The sequence below is a fragment of the Triticum urartu genome, chromosome 7A (genome assembly GCF_056163025.1).
Source record: "Triticum urartu cultivar PI428250 chromosome 7A, HENAU_Tu73, whole genome shotgun sequence".
In the NCBI taxonomy this organism is placed as follows: domain Eukaryota; kingdom Viridiplantae; phylum Streptophyta; class Magnoliopsida; order Poales; family Poaceae; genus Triticum; species Triticum urartu.
In genome coordinates this window covers 399792258-399804486 of record NC_141879.1, presented here as the reverse complement: position 1 = coordinate 399804486, position 12229 = coordinate 399792258, and the positions used below count along the sequence as shown (strand labels likewise).

The following is a 12229-nucleotide window of genomic DNA, read 5'->3' as shown; positions in this document are numbered from 1 at the left end:
TTTCATGATCATTATCATTAGCTTCCTCACTAATTGGTGTAGGTGTCACAGAAACCGGTTTCTGTGATGTACTACTTTCCAATAAGGGAGCAGGTACAGTTACCTCATCAAGTTCTACTTTCCTCCCACTCACTTCTTTCAAGAGAAACTCCTTCTCTAGAAAGTTTCCGAATTTAGCAACAAAAGTCTTGCCTTCGGATCTGTGATAGAAGGTGTATCCAATAGTTTCATTTGGATATCCTATGAAGACACATTTCTCCGATTTGGGTTCGAGCTTATCAGGTTGAAGCTTTTTCACATAAGCATCGCAGCCCCAAACTTTCAGAAACGACAACTTCGGTTTCTTGCCAAACCACAGTTCATAAGGCGTCGTCTCAACAGATTTTGATGGTGCCCTATTTAACGTGAATGCGGTCGTCTCTAAAGCATAACCCCAAAATGATAGCGGTAAATCAGTAAGAGACATCATAGATCGCACCATATCTAGTAAAGTACGATTACGATGTTCGGACACACCATTACACTGTGGTGTTCCAGGTGGCGTGAGTTGTGAAACTATTCCGCATTGTTTCAAATGTACACCAAACTCGTAACTCAAATATTCTCCTCCACGACCAGATCGTAGGAATTTATTTGCTTGTTACGATGATTTTCAACTTCACTCTGAAATTCTTTGAACTTTTCAAATGTTTCAGACTTATGTTTCATTAAGTAGATATACCCATATCTGCTAAAGTCATCTGTGAAGGTGAGAAAATAACAATATCCGCCACGAGCCTCAACATTGATCGGACCACATACATCTGTATGTATGATTTCCAACAAATCTGTTGCTCTCTCCATAGTACCGGAGAACAATGTTTTGGTCATCTTGCCCATAAGGCATGGTTCGCAAATACCAAGTGATTCATAATCAAGTGGTTCCAAAAGTCCATCAGTATGGAGTTTCTTCATGCGCTTTATACCGATATGACCTAAATGGCAGTGCCACAAATAAGTTGCACTATCATTATCAACTCTGCATCTTTTGGTTTCAACATTATGAATATGTGTGTCACTACTATCGAGATTTAATAAGAATAGACCACTCTTCAAGGGTGCATGACCATAAAAGATATTACTCATATAAATAGAACAACCATTATTCTCTGATTTAAATGAATAACCGTCTCACATCAAACAAGATCCAGATATAATGTTCACGCTCAACGCTGGCACCAAATAACAATTATTTAGGTCTAATACTAATCCCGAAGGTAGATGTAGAGGTAGCGTGCCGACCGCGATCATATCGACTTTGGAACCATTTCCCACACGCATCTTCACCTCGTCCTTAGCCAATCTTCGCTTAATCCGTAGTCCCTGTTTCGAGTTGCAAATATTAGCAATAGAACCAGTATCAAATACCCAGGTGCTACTGCGAGCATTAGTAAGGTACACATCAATAACATGTATATCACATATACCTTTGTTCACCTTGCCATCCTTCTTATCCGCCAAATACTTGGGGCAGTTCTGCTTCCAGTGACCAGTCTGCTTGCAGTAGAAGCACTCAGTTTCAGGCTTAGGTCCAGATTTTGGTTTCTTCTCCTGAGTAGCAACTTGCTTGCTGTTCTTTTTGAAGTTCCCCTTCTTCTTCCCTTTGCCCTTTTTCTTGAAACTAGTGGTCTTGTTGACCATCAACACTTGATGCTCCTTTTTGATTTCTACCTCCGCAACTTTCATCATTGCGAAGAGCTTGGGAATTGTCTTATTCATCCCTTGCATATTATAGTTCATCATGAAGCTCTTGTAGCTAGGTGGAAGTGATTGGAGAATTCTGTCAATGACGCAATCATCTGGAAGATTAACTCCCAATTGAATCAAGTGATTATTATACCTAGACATTTTGAGTATATGCTCACTGACAGAACTGTTCTCCTCCATCTCTCAATCTCGGCATTTTCTTGAAATATTAACTTCAACTCCTGGAACATCTAATATGCTCCATGACGTTCAAAACGTCGTTGAAGTCCCGATTCTAAGCCGTAAAGCATGGCACACTGAACTATCGAGTAGTCATCAGCTTTGCTCTGCCAGACGTTCATAACATCTGGTGTTGCTCCAGCAGCAGGCCTGGCACCTAGCGGTGCTTCTAGGACGTAATTCTTCTGTGCAGCAATGAGGATAATCCTCAAGTTACGGACCCAGTCCGTGTAATTGCTACCATCATCTTTCAACTTTGCTTTCTCAAGGAACGGATTAAAATTCAACAGAACAACAGCACGGGCCATCTATCTACAATCAAACATAAACAAGCAAGATACTATCAGGTACTAAGTTCATGATAAATTTAAGTTCAATTAATCATATTACTAAAGAACTCCCACTTAGATAGACATCCCTCTAATCCTCTAAGTGATCACGTGATCCAAATCAACTAAACCATGTCCGATCATCACGTGAGATGGAGTAGTTTCATTGGTGAACATCACTGTGTTGATCATATCTACTATATGATTCACGCTCGACCTTTCGGTCTCCGTGTTCCGAGGCCATATCTGTATATGCTTGGCTCGTCAAGTATAACCTGAGTATTCCGCGTGTGCAACTGTTTTGCACCCATTGTATTTGAACGTAGAGCCTATCACACCTGATCATCACGTGGTGTCTCAGCACGAAGAACTTTCGCAACGGTGCATACTCAGGGAGAACACTTCTTGATAATTAGTGAGAGATCATCTTAAAATGCTACCGTCAAACAAAGCAAGATAAGATGCATAAAGGATAAACATCACATGCAATCAATATAAGTGATATGATATGGCCATCATCATCTTGTGCTTGTGATCTCCATCTTCGAAGCACTGTCATGATCACCATCGTCACCGGCACGACACCTTGATCACCATCGTAGCATCATTGTTGTCTCGCCAATCTTATGCTTCCACGACTATCGCTACCGCTTAGTGATAAAGTAAAGCATTACAGCGCAATTGCATTGCATACAATAAAGCGAGAACCGTATGGCTCCTGCCAGTTGCTGATAACTCGGTTACAAAACATGATCATCTCATACAATAAAATTTAGCATCATGTCTTGACCATATCACATCACAACATGCCCTGCAAAAAAAAGTTAGACGTTCTCTACTTTGTTGTTGCAAGTTTTACGTGGCTACTACGGGCTTAAGCAAGAACCAATCTTACCTACGCATCAAAACCACAATGATAGTTTGTCAAGTTGGTGCTGTTTTAACCTTCGCAAGGACCGGGCGTAGCCACACTCGGTTCAACTAAAGTTGGAGAAACTGACACCCGCCAGCCACCTGTGTGCAAAGCACATCGGTAGAACCAGTCTCGCGTAAGCGTACGCGTAATGTTGGTCCGGGCCGCTTCATCCAACAATACCGCCGAACCAAAGTATGACATGCTGGTAAGCAGTATGACTTATATCGCCCACAACTCACTTGTGTTCTACTCGTGCATATAACATCAAAACATAAAACCTAGGCTCTGATATCACTGTTGGGGAACGTAGTAATTTCAAAAAATTTCCTACGCACACGCAAGATCATGGTGATGCATAGCAATGAGAGGGGAGAGTGTTGTCTACGTACCCTCGTATACCGATAGCGGAAGCGTTATGACAACGCGGTTGATGTAGTCGTACGTCTTCACGGCCCAACCGATCAAGCACCGAAACTACGGCACCTCCGAGTTTTAGCACACGTTCAGCTCGATGACGATCCCCGGACTCCGATCCAGCAAAGTGTCCGGCAAGAGTTCCGTCAGCATGACGGCGTGGTGACGATCTTGATGTTCTATCATCGCAGGGCTTCGCCTAACCACCGCTACAATATTATCGAGGGGTATGGTGGAAGGGGCCACCGCACACGGCTAAGAAAACGATCACGAGGATCAACTTGTGTGTCTAGAGGTGCCCCCTTGCCCCCGTATATAAAGGAGCAAGGGGGGGTGTGGCCGTCACTAGGAGGAGGCGCGCTGGAGGAGTCCTACTCCTACCGGGAGTAGGACTCCCCCCTTTCCCTAGTTGGATTAGGACTTGGGGGAAGGAGGAGAGGGAAGAAAGGAAGGGGGGTGCCGCCCCCCTCCTTGTCCAATTCGGACTTGGCGGGGAGGGGTGCGCGGCAGCCCCTAGGCCTCCTCTCCTCTTCCTCCACTAGGCCCATTAAGGCCCATTAGGTTACCGGGGGGTTCCGGTAACCTCCCGGTACTCCGGTAAAATGCCGATTTCACCCGGAACACTTCCGATGTCCAAACATAGGCTTCCAATATATCAATCATTATGTCTCGAGCATTCCGAGACTCCTCGTCATGTCCATGATCACATCCGGGACTCCGAACAAACTTCGGTACATCAAAATATATAAACTCATAATGAAACTGTCATCATAACGTTAAGCGTGTGGACCCTACGGGTTTGAGAACAATGCAGACATGACCGAGACATGTCTCCGGTCAATAACCAATAGCGGAACCTGGATGCTCATATTGGCTCCCACATATTCTACGAAGATCTTTCATCGGTCAGACCGCATAACAACATACTTTGTTCCCTTTGTCATCGGTATGTTACTTGCCCGAGATTCGATCGTCGGTATCTCAATACCTAGTTCAATCTCGTCACCAGCAAGTCTCTTTACTCGTTTAGTAATACATCATCTCGCAACTAACTCATTAGTTGCAATGCTTGCAAGGCTTATGTGATGTGCATTACCGAGAGGGCCCAGAGATACCTCTCCGACAATCGGAGTGACAAATCCTAATCTCGAAATACGCCAACCCAACATGTACCTTTGGAGACACTTGTAGAGGTAGCACACAGTTACGTTGTGACGTTTGGTAGCACACAAAGTGTTCCTCCGGAAAACGGGAGTTGCATAATCTCATAGTCATAGGAACATGTATAAGTCATGAAGAAAGCAATAGCAACATACTAAACGATCGGGTGCTAAGCTAATGGAATGGGTCATGTCAATCACATCATTCTACTAATGATGTGATCCCATTAATCAAATGATAACACATGTCTATGGTTAGGAAACATAACCATCTTTGATTAACGAGCTAGTCAAGTAGAGGCACACTAGTGACGTTTAGTTTGTCTATGTATTCACACAAGTATTATGTTTCCGGATAATACAATTCTAGCATGAATAATAAACATTTATCATGATATAAGTAAATAAAATAATAACTTTATTATTGCCTCTAGGGCATATTTCCTTCACGCGCAACTCTCTGTGTCTTCCATTCCCCTCCTGATTCACGCCCATCCCATGGTGCCGGCGCCACCGCCGCCCACCACCACCCCGGCGACCTCCCCACCGGCGATCCCCTACATCCATCGCCTGCACCTTCTCTCCTAGTCACAGATCGACCCGGCGGCCAGGACCCACCCAAAGCGACGGAGGTCGGCTGCGTCGCCCCGCCGTCACCTCCTTCCTTCCTCCCTTGGGGCGCTCGAAGATCCCGTGCTCGCTGCGCCTCCTCTGCCCCGACCTTCTCCAAGCCATCCATGGAGCTCCATCGTCAAGGTGCCTAATTTGTTTCGATTTCGATTTGCTTCTGCTTTTGTTTGTTGCTCAGTTCTGTACTGTTGGTGATGCCATGATCCTCCCTTTCCATTGCTGCATGAGAATAAGAAAAAACCCTAGCTAGGCCTGGAGGATGTGTTGGATTGGAGAACTACCCGAGCAGGGAGGGAGGAAGCAAGGAAGGTCACCATGGACCTCGCCCAACTCCCAGCCATCTTCCTGCCTGCAGCTGCATGTAACCCCTCCCTCTCCCTGCCTTGTCAGACCTGAAGATGCAGTGTCTGAGATATTCAGTGAACTGTGTGGATTCAGACAACAACGCTTTAGTTAACTGTGTAGATCATGCATTGTATTGTTAATCACCAGTTATTGTTTCCTTTCACTACATCATGTCGGTTACTACTACTGTTCCTACATAATCACAAGCATGGATGGATGATTATCTCAGATCAGATGTTGCTAGATTACTTTCTTAGATTGCTTTTGTCGCCAAGCCACATATACCACCTAGTTAGATAGAATCCGCTACGCTAGGGTGATGAATGAACGAACAAACAATAATAGGAACATGGGCACCAGGTTTTAGAGGGCTTGTGATTTTATGGTTGCAGCAAGCCCGCCTTGTATGCCCGACGAGTTATCCTGTGTATTTTGTCTTGCTAGACGAGTTATCCAGCAATACTAGTGCATAGTAGAAAATTATCATAGATCCTGGCTATAACCTGCTTTTGTGCTTGTGACTTTGGCCCGCATGATTTTGCGGGGATTTGGTACCAGACTAGAGGTAGAGGCTGACGATTTCTTGCTGTTTCAGTCAAGTGCTTGATAGATATCTGTCTTAATCCACAAGAAAACCTATCAGACCTGTATATGTCATCTGATTTAGATCACTTAATTTCATACATGGATTGTTGAGGTTTTTTTATCTTGTAGGTCGTGGCGACCACCAAGAAGACACCCAACTCCCGCATCCCGAACTACCCGAGCCTGACGTCGCAGCTGCTGTGTCAAGTCCACAACATCACCATGCATGTAGGTGTACTTGGTTCATCTTCAGGTTCAGGTGTAGGGGTTAGTGGCCTTAAGCATTAACCATTTAATCCTGATGAATGCTGCTTGTTTTACACATACCACTTCCTTCTATTTATCCTCTTTGTGTGATTCAATTCCAAAAGGCAGCATGTTGCATGTTGATACATGTATGCCTTTGTGTAAGAGAACATTATGATAGTGATTCCATTGGTTCCTGGTCAGAAGTTTTGACTGTGAGGTCTTGATGCTATGCCACATGAGTGAATGTGGATTTTTGGCTGTGATTATGTGATATTAGTGATATGCCTTTTGAGTGAATTGTGTTTTTAGACTACAATTATGTGTTGTTGGTAAAGTGTTTTCTGAGTGAACTAGGAATGTTAGAAGGATATGATGTGGTTGTATCAGTTTCAGCATGATGATTCTCATCAACTTGCACCTGGTCATAGTCCAATAAATGCATGACAGTGTTTTGTTCAATTATATTATATAAGAGTGACTTTTGTATTATAAATTGTCATGGTCAAGTAGCTGTGTACAGCTGCATGCCAATATCTCATAAGAGTGACTAGTGTAGTATGAATTGACAGTGTGATCAAAGTATCATGTGTGTAATTGTGTATGCTTATATGATGTCTAGCACATTTCTTGTACCTACAATATAAATTTGTGAGCATAGCTTCTGTTGTCAATGCAGAAAGTTGTTCCTTGTAATGTACATACTCATATTGCATCATATCAGATTGGGCATTGCTCTATTGCTCTATTCACACCATTATACATGTGTAAAAATTGTTGGATTAACTTCATTATCTTTAATAATTGATTATTCACTTCCGGTTAGTAGTAACTTAAACTTGGCGGCAAACTGGTTAAATACTTGGTTGTGATCACGTTTGTGGTTGGTGTGCGAGCAAGCAAAATCAGAAGTGATCCCAACTGATGATACTATTTTTGTGTTTACTAGAATTGTCCGTGGACATTTAATCTGTTTTGTGTATAGTAGGTAAAATAGCAGAGTACATTGATTACCATTCTGTCTGCTGACATACACTTCCAAAGACCTTTTAGCGTAGAGTTCATATAGTTACAAAGTGCTTTTTAGCTTAGATATCATACAATTATGGAGTGCTCCCTACACTGTCTTTTTACTATATATACCATTCATGTATTCTTGGATAGTACTGACTACATACCAGGGCGAATTAACCACAATTTGCCACAACTTGCACTTACTGAAACATAACCTTGCTGGTTACCAGTGCAATAATAAACTTGCAAGTGTCAATGTACTGATGCAAACAATTATTGTTTACTTATGACTAATCTGTTTTCCATCTCATTTATAGGAGTTTCAAAAATGCCCGACTCCAATGACAACGACATGCACCACGAGAAGGATGATGGCCTCTTCACCGACTCCGGCCCCATCCTCCCCGACACCTGGTCGTGGCCATGTGCACGGTAGACGCGACTTGGTCGCTTCCTCTGGGAACCCTATCACCTCAATCTTGGTGCGGCGGCGAGCACATCCACCAGATCCGGCGGCGGGCATCAAGGCCGTGGCTTGGACCTTGCCGCCCTCTACCAAGGAAGGAGTGAGCTCGCGCAGATGGCGGCGACCATGCTCAACCAGCTGTTTTGTGGTTCCTGCAATCAGGGGAGTTCCTCTCAAGAGAGTGCCCTCCCCCTTCTGCTTCTTCTACTACCTACTATTGCTGATGTTGCTGATTGGTCTATGCACGGTGGGTAATCCATCAATGTTTATTTGGTACTGCCTGAGCTCTATTTCTGTGCATGCAAGCGTGCTGTTTGTGCAGTGTGGATGCTTGGTCCTTGTGGGGATCGTCTAATAGACGAAGTTCCTCTATGTTAATATTACGAGAATGGAGTAGTGCATTCCGGTTGAACATGTGTTCTAGATTTTTTTGCTGGTAAACATGTGGTCTAGAAGATTGTACCTTGTTGTTTCTGATCTTACATTTGGTTTATCTATGCTGCATTGCAAATTTGCAATGATGTTTGTTGCCCAAGAACCTAGCGAATTAGAGGCCTGAGATTTCAATAGTCTGGAGGATAAACTAATGAATTCAGATTCGAGTGAGAAATCCATTCTGGTTTCAAATAGATAGGTTTATTTTTTAACTATGCATATATTTGTAACAATGAGAATAGGTGGTTATAGGTTGCTGTGATGATGAATATAAATATCATGAAGTGCTCATGCATGGCGGTATACCCGATACCATTGTTTTCACTATTTTATCAACATGCCTTTGCTGAATCTTCCGTTCATATGTGTAAACTATACATTGTAGCTACTGGGTACTTTTTATCGACATATTAGCTAATTGTGTACCTAAATATGACCCAGGTACAGTGGATACAACATGATGCTTCTGCTGCCATAACTTGTTTTCTTGTCTACCATCTAGGTACAATGGGAGTAAGCTCATCCTCCTCAATCCCTAGCTACTGCACGACTGCCGGGGTGCATACTCCCTACAATTTCTGGAGCATCTCGACCTCTTATTGTAGTAGCTGGTATGCTTGATGCGTGTATCTCTGTCTCCTTACTGTTTTGCTAGAACCATAAATCCTGATGCATGATGATTATAGTCTGGTTTGTTAGATTTGTTTTGTTGGTGCTTAAAATTTGACATGCCTGGATTTTTAATGAATGAATGAACTCGTTCTTATAGTTCTTTTCATTTATATGATCAATTTAGTTAAGAGTTGCGCATGTAGTATACTATATGCCAAAAAAATCCTAGCTAGTGAGAACATTTGTCACTCCATGAACATATACTGGTTAGTGTTAGTCATACTATTTATCTACATGGCATTTGCTGTCAATTTTTGCTTATAAGTTATTGGATTCCTCATTGGCTATTGTTTGATGTTCTATACACATTATTATTCTTACATTTTCATTCTTATTCTTTGCGCAGGTGAAGTGTGAATCAAAGTCTGAAGCTATGAAGCATATCAACAAACAGTAGCATATTATGTGTTGTAATTGTAGGCAGTAGTAGGCATATCTGGCTTGTAGTATACTGTAATGATTGTAATAGACCAATGTAGTGTTGTTTTGGATGAATTTCGTTTGCTCTCTAGTCTGGTAATTATTGTGTATGTGATTTGGATACCTATGAAATGATATAATGGTTGCTTGGCAAAGTTCGAAATTTTTGATGTGTGGGACCAATTTTGGGATGAGCATGACAAGTGGGACCAATCTGTGGTGGGACCAGCTGCAAAATAAAATGGTTGAAAATAGAAAATCAATAGACTAGCAAAAAGGCCATGCCCTAGATAATAAAAAGGCCAAATTCTTGGGCCAGGCCCATGTAGCTAGAGTAAATTAACAGAACAAATATACAGTAAAAAGGCTGAATTGTTGGGCTTGGCCCATGTAAAACACCCAACTGGACCGGGCCGATTCTAATTTTTGATGTTCTCAATTGGTCACAATTTTGCCACATTAGATTGCCGCGTCGGATCCGACGTGGCTTGGGTAGACAACCAGTGACCAAAATAGAAGGTCATATAATCCATGACCTTTTGTTTTGGTCGTGGCCTTCCAGGACCTTCTCACAAAGAAGGTCGTTAATTTCAGTTTACGACCGCCAGCTTTTGACCTTTAGTTTTTGGTCAAAAAAGGTCACAAATGAAAATCAATGACCTTTCAGTGACCAGTGAGGGTCACAAGTTGACATATTTCTTGTAGTGTATGATCATGTGTTTGATCATATGCTACCTTAATGCTTGCTTGGATGACATTATCTTTTATATCCTTATATGTTCATTCACTTTGCTTGGTGATGAGTGCATGTTTTAATTCATATCATTTTGAGCGCTCCACCAAGATGTATGTGACATGGAAGAGTGACCCATGATCCTAATCGATTGTGCATTTGCATTCAAAAGCAAATCTTAAATAGTGCACAAATTTAGGGGGAGCTCTTGCTTATCACATACTTCTCAAAGCGACGATGTATTTCAATCTTATTATCATTTGTCGAAGCTTTGATCTATATGTTGTCATCAATTACCAAAAAGGGGGAGATTGTAAGTGCAACTATCCCTAGATGGTTTTGGTAATTATTAACAACATATAGCTCATTGAACTAATACTATTTTAAGACGATCATTTTAGAAAGTTCAATGATTAGCATGGCATGGATTAAGAATATGGACCCCTCAAAATGCTAAGGACACATATTGGCTCAAGCTCAAGACTCTACCTTTTTCATTTTAGTGATCCAAGATCACATTGAGTCCATATGAAAAGCCAATACTATAAAAAGGGGATGAGATGTTGCTTAATGGCTTACTTGCTCAAAATTCTTAGTGATATGCTCCAAAAACCATCAACCACTTTCTCATATCCACATATGTCCCAAACCAAAAAGTCAAACTCGGCCCCACCAAAATATTCTATCCGGCGCCACCGAGGTCACTTGACATAGCCACTGCCAAAAACCCTAGTCAAATCGGTCATACCGATAGGGATCTCGGTCTCACTGAGATGGGATTGCAAACTCTCTGTTTCCCTTCGTAACGTTTGGGTCCAGCCGAGATGAGCGATAGGTCCCACCGAGTTCGCAATGAAAACTCTATGTTTTCCTTTCATAATGTTTTGGTCTCACCGAAATGAGCGATTCGGTCCCACCGAGTTGGCCTGACCAACTCTCTGGTTAGCTTATTACCAAAATCGGTCCCACCGAGTTTGTGTAATCAGTCTCACCGAGATTACGTTATGCCCTAACCGTAATCAAATCGGTCCCACCGAGTTGACACGTCGGTCCCACCGAAAAGCCTAATGTTCACATTTTGAACTGAATCGGTCCCACCGAGTTTTCTGATTCGGTCCTACTGAGTTTCGTGAATTGTGTGTAATGGTTAGGTTTTGTGTGGAGGCTATAAATACCTCTCCACCCACTCTTCACTCAAGGAGAGAGCCATCAGAACATGCCTACACTTCCACCATTCATTTTCTGAGAGAGAACCACCTACTCATGTGTTGAGACCAAGATATTCCATTCCAACCATATCAATTTTGATCTCTAGCCTTCCCCGAGTTGCTTTCCACTCACATCATCTTTCCACTAAATCCAAATCAGTGAGAGAGAGTTGAGTGTTTTGGAGACTATCATTTGAAGCACAAGAGCAAGGAGTTCATCATCAACACACCATTTATTACCTTTTGGAGAGTGTAGTCTCCTAGATTGGTTAGGTGTAACTTGGGAGCCTCCGTCAAGATTGTGGAGTTGAACCAAGGAGTTTGTACGGGAAAGGAGATCGCCTACTTCCTGAAGATCTACCCTAGTGAGGCAAGTGCTTCGTGGGCGATGGCCATGGTGGGATAGACAAGGTTGCTTCTTCATGGACCCTTCGTGGGTGGAGCCCTCCGTGGACTCGCACAACCGTTACCCTTCGTGGGTTGAAGTCTCCATCAACGTGGATGTACGATAGCACCACCTATCGGAACCACGCCAAAAATCTCCGTGTCTACATTGCGTTTGCTCCCTCCAAACTCCTCCCTTTAGCTTCATATGCAATGTTTTACATTCCGCTGCTTTACTCTTAGACTTGCAAGTGTAGGTTGATTGCTTGACTTGTGCTAAGTTGTTAAAATCTGCCAAGACTTAAAA

General features: G+C 42.6%; 1 protein-coding gene across 1 annotated transcript; it reads left to right on the top strand.

Moving 5' to 3' along the window:
• Positions 1-5673: 5673 nt before the first annotated feature.
• Positions 5674-9554, top strand: LOC147959741 (uncharacterized). Its single transcript, XM_087535591.1, has 5 exons — positions 5674-5775; positions 6474-6572; positions 7922-8317; positions 8947-9116; positions 9530-9554. Exons 1-5 carry the CDS (start codon positions 5674-5676, stop codon positions 9552-9554), a joined length of 792 nt encoding a protein of 263 aa, XP_087391717.1.
• The last annotated feature ends 2675 nt before the right edge of the window (positions 9555-12229 follow it).

Coding starts and splice junctions, on each gene's coding strand:
- LOC147959741 (XM_087535591.1), top strand. CDS start 5,674: ATGTGTTGGATTGGAGAACTACCCGAGCAGGGAGGGAGGAAGCAAGGA. Junction 5,776..6,473: donor CTTCCTGCCTGCAGCTGCAT/GTAACCCCTCCC, acceptor TTTATCTTGTAG/GTCGTGGCGACCACCAAGAA. Junction 8,318..8,946: donor TGCTGATTGGTCTATGCACG/GTGGGTAATCCA, acceptor AATATGACCCAG/GTACAGTGGATACAACATGA.